The sequence below is a fragment of the Carcharodon carcharias genome, chromosome 7, assembly GCF_017639515.1.
Source record: "Carcharodon carcharias isolate sCarCar2 chromosome 7, sCarCar2.pri, whole genome shotgun sequence".
NCBI classification, from domain to species: Eukaryota; Metazoa; Chordata; class Chondrichthyes; order Lamniformes; family Lamnidae; genus Carcharodon; species Carcharodon carcharias.
The window spans coordinates 105292546-105312773 of NC_054473.1; the positions used below are offsets into that span (position 1 = coordinate 105292546).

Here is a 20228-nt window from a genome sequence, read left to right on the forward strand (position 1 = left end):
TGGCTTCAGGACAGTCACAACCCAGTTCACAATGTGAAGTGACTTTGGGACAGTCACAACCCAGTTCACAAGGTGAAATGGCTTCAGGGCAGTCACAACCCAGTTCACAGTGTGAAGTGGCTTTCGGACAGTCACAAACCAGTTCACAATGTGAAGTGGCTTCGGGATATTCACAATCCAGTTCACATTGTGAAGTGATTTTGGGATAGTCACAACCCAGTTCACAACGGAAGTGGCTTCAGGACAGTCACAACCCAGTTCACAATGTGAAGTGACTTTGGGACAGTCACAACCCAGTTCACAAGGTGAAATGGCTTCAGGGCAGTCACAACTCAGTTCACAGTGTGAAGTGGCTTTCGGACAGTCACAATCTAGTTCATATTGTGAAGTGACTTTGAGACAGTCACAACCCAGTTCACATCATGAAGTGGCTTCAGGAGAGTCACAACCCAGATCACAATATGAACTGACTTTGGGACAGTCACAACCCAGTTCATATTGTGAAGTGACTTTCAGACAGTCACAACCCAGTTCACAATGTGAAGTGACTTTGGGACAGTCACAACCCAGTTCACATTGTGAAGTGGTTTTGAGACAGTCATACTCAGTTCACATTGTGAAGTGACTTTGGGATAGTCACAACCCAGTTCACAATGTGAAGTGCCTTTAGGATAGTCACAAGCCTGTTCACAAAGTGAAGTGACTTTGGGACAGTCACAACACAGTTCATATTGTGAAGTGACTTTCGGACTGTCACAACCCAGTTCACGTTGTTAAGTGGCTTTGAGACAGTCACAACCCAGATCACAATGTGAAGTGACTTTGGGACAGTCACAACCCAGTTCATATTGTGAAGTGGCTTTCGGACAGTCACAACCCAGTTCACGTTGTTAAGTGGCTTTGAGACAGTCATAACCCAGTTCACATTGCGAAGTGACTTTGGGATAGTCACAACCCAGTTCACAATGGAAGCGGCTTCAGGACAGTCACAACCCAGTTCACAATGTGTAGTGACTTTGGGACAGTCACAACCCAGTTCACATTGTGAAGTGACTTTGGGATAGTCACAACACAGTTCACAATGGAAGTGGCTTCAGTACAGTCACAACCCAGTTCAAAATGTGGTGACTTTGGGACAGTCACAACCCGGTGCACATTGTGAAGTGACTTTGGGACAGTCACAACCCAGTTCACAATGTGAAGTGAATTTGGGACAGTCACAATCCGGGTTATATGGTGAAGTGACATTCGGACATTCACAACCCAGTTCATATTGTCAAGTGGCTTCAGGAGAGTCACAACCCAGTTCACAATGTGAAGTGGCTTCAGGACAGTCACAAACCAGTTCACAATGTGAAGTGAATCTGGGACAGTCACAATCCAGGTCACATTGTGAAGTGACATTCAGACAGTCACAACCCAGTTCATATTGTGAAGTGGCTTCAGGAGAGTCACAACCCAGTTCACAATGTGAATTGGCTTCAGGACAGTCACAACTCAGATCAGAATGTGAAGTGACTTTCGGACAGTCACAACCCAGTTCACAATGTGAAGTGACTTTGGGACAGTCACAACCCAGTTCACATTGTGAAGTGTCTTAGGGACAGTCATAACCCAGTTCACATTGTGAAGTGGCTTTAGGACAGTCACAACCCTGTTCACAATGTGAAGTGACTTTGGGACAGTCACAACCCAGTTCATATTGTGAAGAGACTTTCGGACAGTCACAACCCTGTTCACAATGTGAAGTGACTTTGGGACAGTCACAACCCAGTTCACATTGTGAAGTGTCATAGGGACAGTCATAACCCAGTTCACATTGTGAAGTGGCTTTAGGACAGTCACAACCCTGTTCACAATGTGAAGTGACTTTGGGACAGTCACAACCCAGTTCATATTGTGAAGTGACTTTCGGACAGTCACAAACCATGCACAATGTGAAGTGATCTTCGGACAGTCACAACTCAGTTCATATTCTGAAGTGGATTTTAGACAGTCATAACCCAGTTCACATCGTGAAGTGACTTTTGGACAGTCACAACCCAGTTCACAATGTGAAGTGACTTTGGGACAGTCAAAACTCAGTTCACATTGTTAAGTGGCTTTGAGACAGTCATAACCCAGTTCACATTGTGAAGTGACTTTGGGATAGTCACAACACAGTTCACAATTGAAGCGGCTTCAGGACAGTCACAACCCAGTTCACAATGTGAAGTGACTTCAGGGCAGTCACAACCCAGATCACAAGGTGAAGTGGCTTCAGGGCAGTCACAACCCAGTTCAGATTGCGAAGTGACTTTGGGACAGTCACAACCCAGTTCACAGTGTGAAGTGGCTTTGGGACAGTCACAATCTAGCTCATATTGTGAAGTGACTTTGGTACAGTTACAACCCAATTCACAATGTGAATTGGCTTCGGGAGAGTCACAACTCAGATCACAATGTGAAGTGACTTTGGGACAGTCACAAATCAGTTCACAATGTGAAGTGGCTTCGGGATATTCACAATCCAGTTCACATTGTGAAGTGATTTTGGGATAGTCACAACCCAGTTCACAAGGTGAAATGGCTTCAGGGCAGTCACAACCCAGTTCACAGTGTGAAGTGGCTTTCGGACAGTCACAATCTAGCTCATATTGTGAAGTGACTTTGAGACAGTCACAACCCAGTTCACATCATGAAGTGGCTTCAGGAGAGTCACAACCCAGATCACAATATGAACTGACTTTGGGACAGTCACAACCCAGTTCATATTGTGAAGTGACTTTCAGACAGTCACAACCCAGTTCACAATGTGAAGTGACTTTGGGACAGTCACAACCCAGTTCACATTGTGAAGTGGCTTTGAGACAGTCATACTCAGTTCACATTGTGAAGTGACTTTGGGATAGTCACAACCCAGTTCACAATGTGAAGTGCCTTTAGGATAGTCACAAGCCTGTTCACAAAGTGAAGTGACTTTGGGACAGTCACAACCCAGTTCATATTGTGAAGTGACTTTCGGACTGTCACAACCCAGATCACAATGTGAAGTGACTTTGGGACAGTCACAACTCAGTTCATATTGTGAAGTGGCTTTCGGACAGTCACAACCCAGTTCACGTTGTTAAGTGGCTTTGAGACAGTCATAACCCAGTTCACATTGTGAAGTGACTTTGGGATAGTCACAACCCAGTTCACAATGGAAGTGGCTTCAGGACAGTCACAACCCAGTTCACAATGTGTAGTGACTTTGGGACAGTCACAACCCAGTTTACATTGTGAAGTGGCTTTGAGACAGTCATACTCAGTTCACATTGTGAAGTGACTTTGGGATAGTCACAACCCAGTTCACAACGTGAAGTGCCTTTAGGATAGTCACAAGCCTGTTCACAAAGTGAAGTGACTTTGGGACAGTCACAACCCAGTTCATATTGTGAAGTGGCTTTCGGACAGTCACAACCCAGTTCACATTGTTAAGTGGCTTTGGGATAGTCACAACCCAGTTCACAATGGAAGTGGCTTCAGGACAGTCACAACTCAGTTCACAATGTGTAGTGACTTTCGGACAGTCACAACCCAGTTCACAAGGTGAAGTGGCTTCAGTGTAGTCACATCCCAGTTCACAGTGTGATGTGGCTTTGGGACAGTCACAATCTAGCTTATATTGTGAAGTGACTTTGAGACAGTCACAACCCAGTTCACATCGTGAAGTGGCTTCAGGAGAGTCAAAACCCAGTTCACAATGTGAAGTGGCCTCAGGACAGTCACAACTCAGATCACAATTTGAAGTGAATTTCGGACAGTCACAACCCAGTTCATACTGTGAAGTGACTTTGGGACAGTCACAACCCAGTTCACATTGTGAAGTGGCTTTGGGTCAGTCATAACCCAGTTCATAATGTGAAGTGGCTTCAGGGCAGTCACAACCCCGTTTACACTGTGAAGTGGCTTGAGGACAATCACAACCCAGTTCACCATGTGAAGTGTCTTTGGGACAGTCACAACCCAGTTCATATTGTGAAGTTACTTTTGGACAGTCACAACCCAGTTCACATTGTGAAGTGACTTTGGGACAGTCACAACCCAGTTCACATTGTGAACTGGCTTTGGGACAGTCACAACCCAGTTCACAATGTGAATGGCTTTGGGACAGTCACAACCCAGTTCACATTGTGAAGTGGCTTTGGGACAGTCAGAACCCTGTTCACAATGTAAAGTACTTCGCGACAGTCACAAACCAGTTCACAATGTGAAATGACTTTGGGACAGTCTCAACCCTGTTCACAATGTGAAATGACTTCAGGACAGTCACAACCCAGTTCACAATGTGAACTGGCTTCGGGACCTTCACAACCCAGTTCACATTGTGATGTGACTGCGGGACAGTCACAACCCAGTTCACAATGTGAAGTGGCTTCAGGACGTCACAACCCAGTTCACATTGTGAAATGACTTTGAGACAGTCACAATCCATTTCCTTCCATCTCTGAAGCCAAATTCCCTTAAGTCTCAGCCAAAGTTGATACAATGGCATAAATATATCACATCTTCAGTTCACTGAGTATGAAAATCATCATCCTTCTTCGCCTATCCTGGCTACATCTGCAGTCAATGAGGGAACAGATTTAGTGTAATAACATATTTCCAACCGATCGGCAAAGAAATACTTGGTATGATATAAATCTTTACAATATGGATCAGGATGCGGAGGGGATGTTTACTCCTGGACCACAAGCAATGCTGGAAAAGCACTGCACTGCTGGGCGTGGCAGATCCTACCTCCCTTTAGCTACCAAGTCTATTGGTTCATGGCTGGAAACCTGACCCACAGTCATTAAGTTTAAATGGCTGCTGAAACCTGAGGCATGTAACCCCTTTAACATCAGAATTATTGACCCAACTCACAAGCAGGTTATTCACCATATCCCCAACCCACTCCAATAAAACCGAAGGTGGAATTTTACACCAGCAGGATTTTATGATCCTGCCAAAGTCAATGGACTTTTGAACAACTCGCTGCATTTCGGCCTCGTCCCCCACCGCGACGAGACTGTAAAAAATTGCCCTTGAAGTTTGACATTCATGGAGCAGGCTGGGCTGAGTTTCCTACAGCATTTAACACAAACCCTATCAGCCTGGGGAGCTGAAATCCTGCCAATCCATCCTCAATCAGTGAAAGACCAAATATACTGTAATAACCTGTAACAATTATAGCTGGTGCTTCCCACACACAACTGTATTACTATATACTTACATTATCCACTTACAGAATCACTCATCGTACATTGTGCCTGCTCTCTGGTAATCCCACTCCCCCACTCTTTCCCATTTCCCTGAAATTTTGATCCCATTTATGGATTTACCTAATTCCCCTTTGAAAGCTGCTATTAGGTTTGCCTCCACCACTGTTTCATGTTGTGCAATTCAGATCTTAACAAGACTCTGTGTAAAGGAAGTCCTCCACATCTCTCCTATGGTTCTTTTGTCAAATATTTTAGATTACATAGAATGATATAGAAAGTACTGCACAGAAACAGGCTGTTCAACCCAACTGGTTCATGCTGGTGTTTATGCTCCACATGAGCCTCCTATCTCTCATCTTCTAACCCTAACTGTATAAACTTCTACCCCTTTCTCCCTTATTTGTTTACCTGACTTTGCCTTAAATATATCTATGTTATTCACTTCAACCATTCCTTGTAGTAGTAAGTGCCACATTCTAACCGCTCTCTGGATGAAGACGTTTCTATTGAATTCCTGTCAGATTTATGAGCGTCTAGCTTCTATTCCTGGCTCCTATTCTAGTGTCCCCGCCAGGTGAAAACTTATCCACTTTGTCAACCTTATCAAACCCTCCCATAATCCTAAAGACTGCCATCAGGTCAGCCCTCAGTCAGAGAGTCCACCCTCTTCAATCTTTCCCAATATTTACACCTCTCAGGCCTGCTATCATTCCTTTATTTGGTATCTTCTCCAATATTTCCACATCCTTTTTATGATACGGTGACCAGAACTGCTCATAGAGCTCAAGTGTGATATAATGAAGTTTAACATAATTTCCCTGCTTTTCAATTATTTTTTCTATAGAAATGAAGCCCTGTACTTTGACAGCTTTTTTACAGCCTTTTTAACCTGGGTCACTACTGCTCCTGATTTCATGTGTGTGCACACATGGATCCCCTCCCCTCCTCTACCCCACTGAAACTCTCACTGTAGCAAATAAAATTAGACTGCATGGGATTGGGGGAAATGTACTAGTATGGACTGAGAATTGGTTAACAGACAGAAAGCAGAGAGTAGGAATAAACGGATCATTCTCAGGACAGCAGTGTTACTAGTGAGGTACCGCAATGATCAGTGCTAGGGCCACAGCTGTTCTCAATCTATATAAATGGTTTGGATGTGGGGACCAATTGTAACATTTCCAAATTTGCTGATGACTCCAAACTGAGTGGGAATGTAAGTTGTGAGAAGGATACGAGATGGCTTCAAGAGGACTTAAGACTGGCTAAATGAATGGGCTAGAATGTAGCAGACGGAATATAATGTGAATAAGTGTGAAGTTATTCACTTTGGTAGAAAAAACAGAAAGACAGAATATTTCTTAAATAGTGAGAGGTTGGGAAGTGTTGGTGTCCACAGGGACCTCAGTGTCTTTGTTCATGAATCACTAAAAGCTAGCATGCAGGTGCAGCAAGCAATTGGGAAGACAAATGATATGTTGGCCTTCTTCCTGAGGGGATTTGAGTACAGTAATAAGGATGTCTTGCTGCAGTTATACAGAGCCTTGGTGAGACCTCACCTGGAGTACTGTGCAGTTTTGGTTCCTTTATCTAAGGAGGTGACTTGATTGAGGTGTACAAAATTATGAGGGGAATAGATAGAGTGGACAGGATAAAATTGTTTCCCTTGGTGGAGAATTCTAGGACCAGTGGACATAGATTCAAGATAAGTGACAGAAGTTGTAGGGGGGACATGAGGAAGAACTTTATTATGCAGAGAGTAGTGGGTATCTGGAATTCGCTGCCCAAGTTGGTGGTAGAGGCAGAAACTTTAAATTCTTTTAAAAAGTACCTGGATCTGCACCTTAAGTGCTGTAAACTGCAGGGCTATGGGCCGGGTGCAGGAAGGTGGGATTAGAAAAGGCAGCTGGGTGTCCTCAGGCTAGTATGGACAAGATGGGATGAATGGCCACCTTCTATGCTGTAAATTTTCTATGGTTCTATGGTTCTATGGAAGAATGTACTTACCATAGAGGAAGTGCGACAGAGATTCACCAGATTTATCCCTGCAATGGCAAGATTGTTTTATGAGGAGGGATTGAGGAGACTGGGTCTGTTATTCCCTAGAGTTTTAGAGGGTGAGGGTTGACCTCATTGAACCTTACAAAATTCTTACCAGGCATGACACGCTGGATGTGGATGAGATGTTTCCCCTGGCTGTTGAGTCTAAAATCAGGAGACATCATCTCAGAATAAGGGGCAGGCCTTTTAAGACTGAGATGAGGAGGAATTTCTTCCCTCAGAGAGTAGTGAATCTTTGGAATTCTCTACCCTAGAAGGCTGTGGAAGCTTATTCATTGAGCATGTTCAAGACAGAAAGTGACAGATTTCTGGAAACTAATGACATCAAGGGATATGGAGAAAGTGCGGGAAGGTGGCATTGAGGTAGATGATCAGCCATTATTTAAATAAATGGCAGAGCAGACTCAATGGCCTACTCCTGTTCCTATGTTCCTATTTTCCAAGGAGTATCTGACTTCCTTATTCTTCTGACTGAAATGAACTACCACTAAGAGCAGCTCAGAGACCCAGAATCCTGCGGAGAGTAACTCAACTCCTGACTCCCAAAAGCCTGTCCGCCATCTACAAGGCACAAGTCAGGAGTGTGATGGAATATTCCCCACTTGCCTGGATGAGTGCAGCTCCACAACACTAAAGAAGTTTGACACTGTCCAGGACAAAGCAGCCCCACTTGATTGCAGCCGACTTGATTGAAACCATCCACTACTTTCAACATCTACTCCCTCCACCACCGATGCACAGTGGCAGCAGTGTGTACCATCTATAAGATGAACAGCAGAAACTCGCCAAGACTCCTTCAACAGCACCTTCCAAACCCATGGCCACTACCATCTAGAAGAACAAGGGCAGCAGATAGATGGGAACAACACCCCCTGGAAATTCCCCTCCAAGTCACTCACCATCCTGCCTTGGAAATATATCACAGTTCCTTCACTGTCGCTGGGTCAAAATCCTGGAACTCCCTTCCTAACAGCACTGTGGGTGTACCTACAGCACATGGACTGCAGCGGTTCAAGAAGGCGGCTCACCACCACCTTCTGAAGGGCAACTAGGGATAGGGAGCACATGCTGGTCCAGCCAGAGAAGCCCACATCCCGTGGATGAATTTTTTAAAAACTCACCCATTTCTATATTGAAACTCATTTGCTATTTATGTGTCCATTCTGCAAGTTTGTTCACATTTTCTGGTATTGTCGCAGGCTTCCTCAGTATTAACTATACACCCCTCAATTTAGGGCCGACTGCCAACTTTGAAATTATACTTTTGATTCCTGAGTTGAATGGTGAACATGTGATCCTAGCACTGATCCTCCTACCTATTCACCATCCTGAGTAACTCTCTGTTTTCTGTTCTTTAGTCAAATTACCAGCCACCCTGCTACTGGTCCCCTGATTTCAGAAAATCTATGAGCTTACACTGCAGACCTGATCAAATCTGTGTTCTCTGGTCACTGCAGACCTTGCTGCACTAGAATCACTTCCCCCACTTACTCTACCAGAAGCCCTCATGATGTTGAACACCTCAATTAAATCTCCCCTTAACTTGCTCTGCACAAACATGAATAGCCCCAGCATCTCCAGTTTCTCCAAATAACTGACGTCCCCCATCCCTGGAACTGTTCCAGAAAATCCATGCGTACTCCCAAAGGCCTTGACCTCCTTCTTAAATTGGAAGTATAATAATTCTCATAATATTTTTCTGGTTTATTGTGAAGTAGATTTATTGGAGTAAGTATCATTGGGTCTATCATCAAAAGAAGCTAGGTACTTGACATGTTTATGAGTAAACATGGATGCTGGCTTAGAATGTGAAGGAAATTTGTAGATAAATTAAGGGAAATCTTGATTTCAAAGGAATCTTATTCTGGTACAACTTGCCAGATAAGCAAGGCTAAGGAATGTGCTTATTTTTCCCAAAGGTTACTGACAATATTGGCTCCATGAAAGTTTTTATGTTATGAGGAAGATACAGTTTCAAAAACATATGGAACAATAGAAATTACATTTTAAAAATAGAGAAACTTATGTAAAGGAGAATGAAAGGTTATGTGTCAGAAGGCCATGTAAGATCTAACAGGAGTGTGTGAAATAGCCTTAATTAAGCCTCCAGCATTTGTGCATAAATCTGCTGTCTAACAAAACTGAAGCTGGGGAAAAGCCATTTGGAATATTGTGTTAACTTGCTAAGCTGTTTTAAATCTAAAATCTATTTTTGGACCATTGCCTTTAAGGGAGTGTAACTCGGAGCCAAGTTAATTAGGAATTTTAGGAGCTATTATAGTCATAATTATAGTTTTATGTATGTGCTTGAACTCTTTTATTTTGATAATAAATATTTTAATTTAATTTTTAAAATCTCTAAAAATCTTGGTGTACTTATTACTTCTGAATTCAGTGAACACATCTTGCAATACATACAAATTGCAAAACTGTTGTGATAGCGCAACCAGGTTTCCCTTGTGGATTTGGTTCACCTGGCACACATCATCTGCCACATCACACAACAGTGTCTGGAATTGGACACAATATTCCAAGCGAAACCTAACCAGTGGTTCAGAACGTTTAAGCAGAATGTCCTTGCTTTTGTCCTATAGGGATAAAGCCTTTTTAACAGCCTTATCACCTTGTCCAACCATCATCAAAGATTTGTGTATGTAAGCACTCAGGTCTCTCTTTCAATGCATCCCTTTAAAATTGTACCATTCAGTTTATGTTGCCAACTATATGCAGCCTTTGGGTGGTTTAAACTGGGAGCCCAGGGCTCCAATTTGCCATTATAATCTTCTAGGCTACTGTATTCATGGACAAACTATCTGCCATGGAAAGTCCAGTAGATAAGATCCAACCAAAACAGCAGCTCTGGGAAAAATGCAGTGGATCCCACTGAACTGGAATCACAAATCCTGCAAAATTCCCAAACATTCCACTCAAACTGGGTTGTGCAATTTGAATTAGGATCCTTCCACATTTCAGCTGCATTGACAGGGCCTACAGGAGTCCAGCATTAATTGTTACATTTTCAATGTGCTGTGGTTCTCCATTGTGGACAAAGGAAGGTGACAACTGCATGCACCTCAGGATGTGCCAAGGCACTTTCCAGCCAATTATATACTTTTAAAGTGTAGTCACTGCTCAAATGTAGGAAAAACAGTGATATTTTGTGACCCATGAACAGCAACATCATGATGAGAATATAATCTGTTGCAGCGATGTTGATTGAGGGATAACTTTTGGCTTGTATATCGAGAACTCCCCTGTTCTTCTTCAAAATATTACCATGGGATCCTTTACAACCAGCTGAGAGGGCATAGGGGTCTCAGTTAATGTCCAGCCTGAAAGACTGATAATATCGTCTGAATAATACTACAGGAGTGATGCCCTTTAAGGCCGGGCAGGGAGACAATGTATTCTGGTCAACTCAGCATTAGCTGGGGCACTGGGATTAATTTACTCAGTGGTGCCCATCAACAAAATTATGAGTAATGAACTAGTTCTAATGAATTTACTTTCTCTCTAGGATCTTATTAACACATTAATCAGAGGCTGAGTACGTTGGAGGGAAGTAAGATTGAACTACTATCCCTTCAGGCTGTCTTTGTCCTAGAAATAATGAAATATGAATATCTTTGTTCATTTTATGATTGCCCCATAATCCAAACTCTCAGAGTGAATGAATGCGGCAAGAAAATCTCCCTCATCAGACACACACACCCTCAATCAGCACAACTCAATCACTCAACATAACTCCCCCTCACTCAGCAGCTCTCCATCGAGTGTCCATTGTCCAGTTATAAGTTACAATGAGACAAGGGCTCAGGTATTCACACATTGAACATGTTCCTCTCACTCAGCCTCACTCTAATTGACAATACATTCAGACATAAATCAACTGAATACATGCTACAAACTTTGCCAGCGTTTGAAGTCATCTGTTGTTCCCCGAGGATTTTTCTTCCTTTTTTGCAGCTCATTAATGTGCAGATTCCTAGCTGAAGATTGTGAATGCTCACCGACATTAGCACAGAACAATAGGGATAACAGCCTGAGAGACTGAGCCTCAACATTAACTCATCTGTCTCTCTTTGCAGTTAGTGACTAACCAGCTGCAGATTTCTGCACTCTCTACTCTCATTTTGCACAAATCAGGATGTCTCCAAACCATCCCAGCGGATTTCTGCTGATTAATTGTCAAGCAACCAGCAAAAGGCTCTTTAGCACGGAGCATTCACCCTCCCAGTCACCAGGGGAGGCTGGAATACCAATCTCCTACCTGGCACCAATGCCCACCCATCCTGTCGACACAGGGGTGGGAGGAGGAAGAGAAATCACTGTTGCCAGCCATGAGCTTGGGGAGCCTGAGCAACTGCCCCCCACCCCGTCATCAACAAAAAAGTGTGTGCTTTGGCCTGTAATCGGGACAGTGAATGATACCTCCTTGGAATGATGGATTTCCATTTGAGAGTCTCCCCTTTGTATGGAGTGCCAGATAACGTATAATGGAAACACTCAGGGTTACTAAGACTCCAGTGGTGCTATGGCAATGCTTCAATAGGAACGGTCGTTTTTTGGTTAGTGTAAGTTGAGGAATATTCACCCTCAAATATCAAAACATCAAAATATTACACAAGGCCAGGATCTGATCAGCAGGCATCAGATAAACTCCCTGACTAGACTGAGAATGTATGTTGCTGATCAATCTCCAGCTCTCTCATGGCTGTTCTATCTGATGACAGGCTTATAGTGTTTTCATGACTAACAAAGAGAAATTGGCTATCAGCCCTTTCAACTGGACAGCACTGAGACAGGGAGTTACATTAAAAGATTAACTTTAAAGTCCCATCTTTGAAAACCCATGCAGAAGGCCCCATTGTGTTCCTGGTCTCCACTGTGGCCTAGGTTGTTGCTTCAGTGAGACCTTTTATCCAAAAGCACTTCCTACATTTCCAGGGGAATGAGCCAGAATGACTGTTCACAAATAAACGAGACAGTGTTGGTTCTCAATCAGACAGGAACTCCACTCAGCAAGAGAAACAGAGAGAAAGAGAATGAGAGAGAACAAGAGAGAGAGAGAGAACAAGTACAAGAAAGAGAGAGAGAATAAGAACCAAGAACGAGAGAGAGAATGAGAGAGGGAATGAGAGAGATTGAGAGAGAGAGACCGAGTACAAGAGAGAACATTAGAACAGAGAACGAGAGAAAACGAGAGAGAGGAAACAATAAGAGAACAAGAACAGGGAGAACAAGGAGGGAGAGAATGAGAGAGAGAAAACGAGAGAGAGAGAGAGAGAGAGAATGAGAGGATGAGAGAAAGAGAGACAAAACAGAAAAAGTCACTATTTCCACCCATTTCATTTTTCATTTTTCTATTTTTTTTTAATCAGGAGTGGGGTCACGATCCAGGGTGATGGACTTGTCTTTAAATGTGTTACACCAAGATATTGGATTACAGCTACCCTGAGCTATTACAATCAGACACCGACTGTCTTGACCCCCAGCTATGGGACCACTTCCCAGTGCTGGATCACCCTGTGAGACTCACCTTCTTGGTGTAGTCCATAGCTTTCAGAATCGAAAGGTTCAGAGTCTCCAAGCAGGCAAGAACATCCTCATAATCTCCCATGTGGGAGGCAAAGTAATCTAGAGAGAGGAAGAGCAGAACGTGGGTTATTATTGGTCTGACCTACATTCCAGTAATGAAAGTGGCTTTGACCTCCACCCAAGCCCTTCCTTCCATGACCAATCGTCACACCTTCATAGGCAGAGTTCTTACAGTCTTCATCATTCCCAAAGGACACTGACTCCCACTGGGACACAGTTCCACCAATGTTGCTGGCACCTCACCAACCCCCATGACACCTCACCCACAGGAACACAGGTGTGTCAGTCTGGAAAATGAGGCATCAACAAGATATTTGATAATGTGGACTTCTGACGAAAAATGTTAACTCTGCTTCTCTCTCCACGGACGCTGCCAGAACTGCTGAGCCTTTCCAGAGTTTTCTGTTTTGATGACAGTATGGGGGCTTCAGTGGGTGAGGGGATTCAATCCTCTGCTCACATACAGATGCTTTCTCACAGGGGTGACTGGAACTGGCATCAGAGATGGGAATCTCAGCTGATTGCCCCTTCAATCTACCATGGTGCCAATGTAACTCCTGACCATTGCCATGACTGGGTTCAGCTAACAGAGCACAGGTTTAGGGCAGGATTTTCAATTCCAGGCCCTGACCACACAAAGCGAGTTCCAGACACACCCAGCCAAATTTTTAAAGGGCCAGGTCAGTTAATGGCAGGAAGTGGGCTTAGTTAAGGTCGGTGGGTGGGCTCCCAAGGCTGGAGGGTCAACGGGAGGCTGTCCAGCACTGACACAATGGGAGCTTTGCTGAGGAAGAGACACAGATTCTTAATGGAGGGAGAGAGGAAGAGGGAGAGGATGCCCTCTGAAGAAGAGGTCAGTTTTTTAAAGATTTAAAATGGCCACAGCTGCCCAGACATGATGATGGAGGGATATTGTGCATACAAACTACAAGATGCACTGCAGGAACTCACCGAGGCTCCTTAGATAGCATTTTCCAAACCCATGACCATCTAGAAGGGCAGCAGATAAATGGGAACACCACCACCTGGAAGTACCCCTCCAAGTCACTCACCAACCTGACTTGGAAATATATCACTGTTCCTTCACTGTCGCTGGGTCAAAGCCCTGGAACTCTCTTGCTAGCAGCACTGTGGGTGTACCTACACCACATGGACTGCAGCGGTTCAAGAAGGTGGCTCACCACCACCTTCTCAAGGGCAACTAGGGATGGGCAATAAATGCTGGCCTAGCCATGAATGAACAAAAAAGAATATTAACCCCATTCACAGGATGGCCAGCAGCTGTTATGGGTCAGGGGGTGAAGGTGCCTTGCCCCCACCCCAGCCTCACTTCCTGCCCTGGGGCCATCACGTTGGCCTAGACCACAGCCAGCCTGACATGGACAACACACCTTGCTGTGCGGCAACAGGACCTTATTAGGCCTCATAATTCTCAGTGATTGCCCTGAGGAAGCAGTGGGCAGCCAATCCAACACTGAGCCGCCCTCATTGGAAATGGCTCAGGGTGCGGATTGTGGCAGCAAACTGGCACGCAGGCTGGTGGCAACCAAAGTGCAGGCTGTCCAGCTCCTAGCTAGGCCCCAGACAAAATTAAACATCCCAGCCTTAGGAGTGAACCTTCTACAATTCCACTCGGCAATACCAACTGGGCCATGGCAAGCAGCATGAGGTACTAACATTTACATTGCACTCGACCATACTCAGTACTGTGTCCCATTCTCACTCGGTAATGTGTGCCTCACTCCCTCTTAGTGTTCTATCACTCTCTCAGTTTACGGTCTATGTACACCCTCTCTCTCTCTCTGGAGCACACTCTGTCACTCACTTCCTTTCGTTCACAGTCACCCTGTGCTATCTCCAACCTGCGATACATCATTGAGTGTGTGTGAACCAAAAAGCAAGACTAAATTGCCAGAAAGTCTTCGATGAGAAGAGGACAGGATGTGGGTTCCTGTCCGTGAGCTTCACTGTGAACACTGTCAGTTGTGTTTGTGCTCAGTGAGTGAATAAGGGGCGGTGTAGGGTCAGTAAGGGGTGGAGGAGTCTGTAAGGGTTGAGGGTCAATAAAGCAAGGTGGGGTTCAGTAGGGGTATGGGATCTGTAAAGAGGTATGGGGGTCAGTTACGGTGGAGGTCAGTCAGTAAGGGGCATAAGGTCAGGCAGAGGTCGGTGAATAAGATGGGGGTTGGGTGAGTAAGGGGAGATGGGGTCGCTGTCGAAGGGAGTGGGAGTTGGTGAGTAAGGGAGTAGGGGTCAGTGAGTAAGGAGGGGAGTGGGGGTCAGTGAGTAAGGAAGGGAGTGGGGGTCAATGAGTAAGATGGGGGGGTGGGAGTCAGTTACTAAGGGGGGAGTGGGGTGGGTGACTAGGGGTAAGTGGACGTTTGTGAGTAAGGGAGTGGGGGTCAGTGAGTAAGGGGGATGTGGGGGGCCAGTGAGTAAGGGAGTGGGGGTCAGTAAGGGGGAGTGGGGTGGGTGAGTAAGGGGGGGCGTGGGGGCCGGTGAGTCATGGAGTGGGGGTCAGTAAGGGAGGAGCGGGCTGGGTGAGTAAGGGTAAGTGGGCATCGGTGAGTAAGGAATTGGGGGTCAGTGGGTAAGGGGGAGTGGGGTGGGTGAGTTAGAGGGAAGTGGGGTGGGTGACTAAGGGTGGGGGGTGGGGGCTGGTGAGTAAGGGAGTAGGGGTCAGTAAGGGAGGAGCAGGGTGGGTGAGTAAGGAGGGTGTGGAGGCCGGTGAGTAAGGGAGTGGGGGTCAGTGGGTAAGGGGGAATGGGGTGGGTGAGTTAGAGGGGAGTGGGGTGGGTGAGTAAGGGGGCATGGGGCCGGTGTGTGAGGGAGTGGGGTGGGTGAGTAAGGAGGGCGTGGGGGCCAGTGTGTAAGGGAGTGGGGGTCAGTAAGGGGGGAGTGGGATGGGTGAGTAAGGGGACGTAGGGGCCGGTGAGTAAGAGGCCCTCGTTATCACAGTTTGGAGTACATACAGAGACGATCCGGTTCAAGCCTTGCTTCTATTCTGCACGTAGTGATGAGTGTAAATGTGGGTTGAGTGTGATTAGGCACGCTATGGCTGTAATATTAACACTGAACTGGTCACTGGGTTTAGTGAAATTTTACTGGCAGCTTTTACTTTTAACTGGAAGTATTGAGTTGTTGGTAGCAGGTGAGTGAGGCTTGTAAACTTTGGTGGACTGAACAGCTCTGGTTTCTGGATTAGGAAAAGAACATAGGGGCACTGCAAGGGAGCACAAAGGATTTCCTGGGATGATACCAGGACTGGGAGACTATTCCCATCAGGAAAGACTGAACAGGCTGGGACTCTTTTCTCTCAAAAAGTGATGGCTGAGGGGTGACCTGATAGAGGATTACCAAATTTTGAAAGGGCTTTAGTAAGGTATGGACTTGCAAACGTGAATAGAACTAGGAGCCATAAATATCAAATAGTCGCTGATAAGTCCAATAGGGAATTCAGGAGGAATTTCTTGACCCAGGGAGCATTAAAAACGTGGAACTTGTCATCAGAAGGAATTACTGAAGCGTACAGCACAGAATCATTTAAAGGGAAGCTAGTAAAGTGCCTGAGGGAGAGTGGATGAGAAGGATATTGATAGGGTTACAGGAAGTTGAAAGGAGCGTAAACATAAAGAGGCTGTTTCTGTACTGTAAACATACAAAAACAGCTTGACCACAAATGTAAGAGTCAATGTAATTCCCAGAACAGGTTGCTTGTTATCTTGTGGCTGTTTCTACAGTAAGCACAATCTCTCATTTTTATGCCGTTCGATCACCTGAGCAGGATGTAAGAGAGACAATTTCTCAAATCATTCTGCAATTTAAAAAAAGGACTGCAGAGCAAAATTTAAATAATGAAGCTTCTGAACCTCACTTCTGGGCAGATTCCAATTCTCCAATTTAGCAGTTCCCCTTCAGTGCTGCGGGATTGCAGGTGAGAGAGAAAATAGTGGAGAGAGTAAGTGATAAGAGGGAGCTCCCAGCTCAACAGGCACAGCTCTGAATACTAAGCCGTTCTCTTGTTGCCTCTCTGATTCTGAAGCCAGTTGTGGAAGCTCAGTGCCAAATTCATTAGTTCACCCAGCATGGGCTGGAGATTGAATGTGACACCTTGTGTAGCTCAATACAGAGCTGCAATAGGCTGAGCTGTATACTAATCAGTTCCAATTCAGCGATGCACTAAAAGCAGTTCAAAGAAATGGCAGTGGTGGCATTTCCGCTCAGCTAGATTGGCACATGTTGTAAACCGTGCACCATTCCCTCATGCAACCACCCACAAGCTGGCATCTCCTCTTCCAACATTGCACCCAGCTTCCTATGGCCGGGAAGCTTGACAAGGCAATTGCTATGGCGCTGTGGAATTCCCAGAAGCTTCAACTGTCATGGATCCCCTCTATTGGAACCAGATCAGCATCGGAAAGAGGCAAGAAACAGGGGAAAACACTTGGCTGAAAGGAGAAAGAGGGAAAAAAGGATGGTAACCAGACTTAGCCATTCCCTGTGACAGCATGAGAGACACAACTCACACCTGGACAGCAACAACTTTGGTGCCTGGCAATAAATTAACCTCCATGGACACACACAGTGACTAACACCCAACAAAGTGCCCCAGCACCAGACTGTGGCCCAGCAGACTTGGTAAGGCTGCTAGCAAAGCAGTGGAAGAGAAGGCAAGATTCCCTGACTTACCACAGAGCTCCTTGGTGTCCACATGACTGCAGCAAACAGAAAAGGAGATAGAAGACAGACAGAAAAACAGACAAGGAGAGAGGAAGACACTTAATTATTTCATTGAACGACAGACTGACAAGTAATCTCAGATCAATGCTACCGAATATCAGAGCCTGGTTTTTGACTCAAACACCAAAAGTGAAAGATTGCAGTCAATCACCAACAAGCGATTCTTTTCCTAATTCCTAATCCTTGCCCCTTTATGCAATCTCCATTTGAATTCTGTAGGAAAAAGGCCAAAGTTCAACCAGCTTATAAAACGGGCCAATTTGGTAACGGCTCCACAGCCATCCACCTCAATGTATAAATATGTACAGTGTCTTTCAAGTTGTTACCATAGCAACAGTGCTATTTTAAGCTGTACCAGAAGAAAAATCATCCTGGGTTTTAAAGTAGAACTTCAAGGGTCCCTGGTTCTGACAGGCAGTGAACTATTTATCACAACTAAGAGAATGTGGAGGTGTACCATTCTGTTTAAACTATCAAAACCTAAAACTTGAATCAAGCCTGAATCATGATGTGAGCCTGGGCAGGACCACAGCACATTTGTCCACCAGATCCAACCAACGAACTGATGGTAGCCATCATAGAGCGTAAGGAAGCCCTAGAGCAGTCCCAGGTCATTATGAGACCTCAAGAGGGGAAAAACAATTGTTGAGCGACAGTGGCCTGTGGATTTGGCAAGGAGCCAGGACAAAACCCCTGTTCCTTCCGGCTCCAATGCAGGATAAATAACGAAATAAAACCTTACCTTTTAGAAATATGGCCTCCCCAGATCCTTGATCCGACTGCCAAGCGTTCTCACATCAGAGAATCAGATACTTGTGGCCTCAAGTTCCATTACAGTGTCCTCAGCACAGAAGCCAGGTGACACTCCCTGTGCAGTACTGAGGGGGTGCTGAACTGTCAGATGTGCTGTCTTTTGGTTGACATAATAAGCCATATTAGACTTTCCTCTCAACTAGAAGTAAAATATCTCCGGACACTATTTTGTAGACAAGCAATTGGGATTCGCCAAATGACCTGGTCAATATTTACCCCTCAATCAACATCACTAAAACAGGTTATCAGGGCATAATACTATTGCTCTTTGCGGGATCTTGTCATGCTCAAAATGGGCTGCCTCATATCCAACATTACAACAGTGACTACAGGTCCTTCATTGGCTCTGGAGCACTTCTGAGAATGTGAAAGATGCTATAGAAATGCAAGCCTTTCTTCCTTGAGGAAGATCTTCCGGAAGGTACCAAAGATTAAAATTGGGTAAAAGTGACAACTGACCCGAGTCCAGTTGTTTCTTATTTTATTGGTACAGTACCACTTACCTGCATTGTTTAACTATTAATCAGTCAGGCCGTGCTGAAGGGAGAAAGAGACGTAGAGAGCAATAGAGAGCAGTAAACTGAATTTACAAACAAAACAGAGCATTTCAGTTTGGATCTATGAATTCATGAATCCAAATGTAACTCGCAGAGCAACTTTCAGGATGAGAACCAGCTTCATGCCTAATGTACAGGGATTTCAATTAAATGCCCATTGGTAGGACAGTGATATTAAACATTGACAAATCATGAGCTTTCAGAGTAATGTGAGATAATTTAATCAGAGAAAGAAAAGATTCAGCACGCTCAGGAATACAGTCAGAGAGTGAGAGAGAAAGTGGAAGAGGGAGAGATACTGGGTCAAGGTTAGGAGATACAGACAGAGGCTGGGAAGGGTTAAGGAAAGTTGCAGTCAGATTGAGACTGTCTGATTGGGCAGGTACAGCACAGGGTTAGATACAGAGTAAAACTCCCTCTACACTGTCCCATCAAACACTCCCAGGACAGGTATAGCATGGAGTTAGAAACAGATTAAATCTCCCTCTGCACTGTCCCCATCAAACACTGGGTTCGATACAAGGTAAAGCTCCCTCAACACTGCCATATCAACATGTCTCAGCCAAGCCCCCTTTTCAATCAATGGGGACATTTGTAAAACTCTATTGTCCTAAATTATGTGCATTTTCATTCTGAAAAGGCATGACATATGGAGCGATGCTGAACACCTCAAAGTTATTCCATGCAGAATAACCCTCATAACCAGAGTCCAAGCTGAATTGGGATTGTGGTGTGAATGCCCAGCATGTTAACTTGATAGTGGGTTTGGGTCTGGGTTCAGGCTGCGCGCAGGATGCGTACTGGGCACAGCACAGAAGTAGCTCAGAGCAGCTGCAGTCATGTAAAGCACATGAGAACTAATAGGACGTGGGTGGTGTGATTGCTGATTCCAACATTCACACTGCAGCATCGGTGGAAATTGGAGGAACTCACTGCCATGATCTTCAGCCAGTTGTGGACTCAGACGGTCTTGCCTCAGGGATGTCAGGGGTAGGTGAGTTTCAAAGCTCTGAAATACATTATTCTGGCTTGGTATCAGGCCTGGATTGTAATCCTAGGCCTCAGGAGTGAGAGGCTTGAGCACACGGACGATTGGGCCATGATAGATAGTAATATATAACTGCCGTGCAGGCTGAGAGCACTCAGACACTTGCAATTAAATACCGTCTTCAACTAACTCCATACGTCCAAAAGTGTTTCTTAGTGAATATGTGAAGTGCTGTCATGGTTGTGT

General features: G+C 45.0%; 1 protein-coding gene across 1 annotated transcript in view; it reads right to left on the reverse strand.

The window, feature by feature from the left end:
* The window catches only part of necab2 (N-terminal EF-hand calcium binding protein 2), a 255472-nt gene that overhangs the window by 181506 nt on the left and 53738 nt on the right, over positions 1 to 20228 (reverse strand). The window contains exons 4-5 of the mRNA XM_041192422.1: positions 17574 to 17599; positions 12826 to 12923 (exon numbers count right to left, since the gene is read on the reverse strand). Coding sequence (XP_041048356.1) covers positions 12826 to 12923; positions 17574 to 17599 — 124 coding nt within the window. The remainder of the gene's footprint in view (positions 1 to 12825; positions 12924 to 17573; positions 17600 to 20228) is intronic.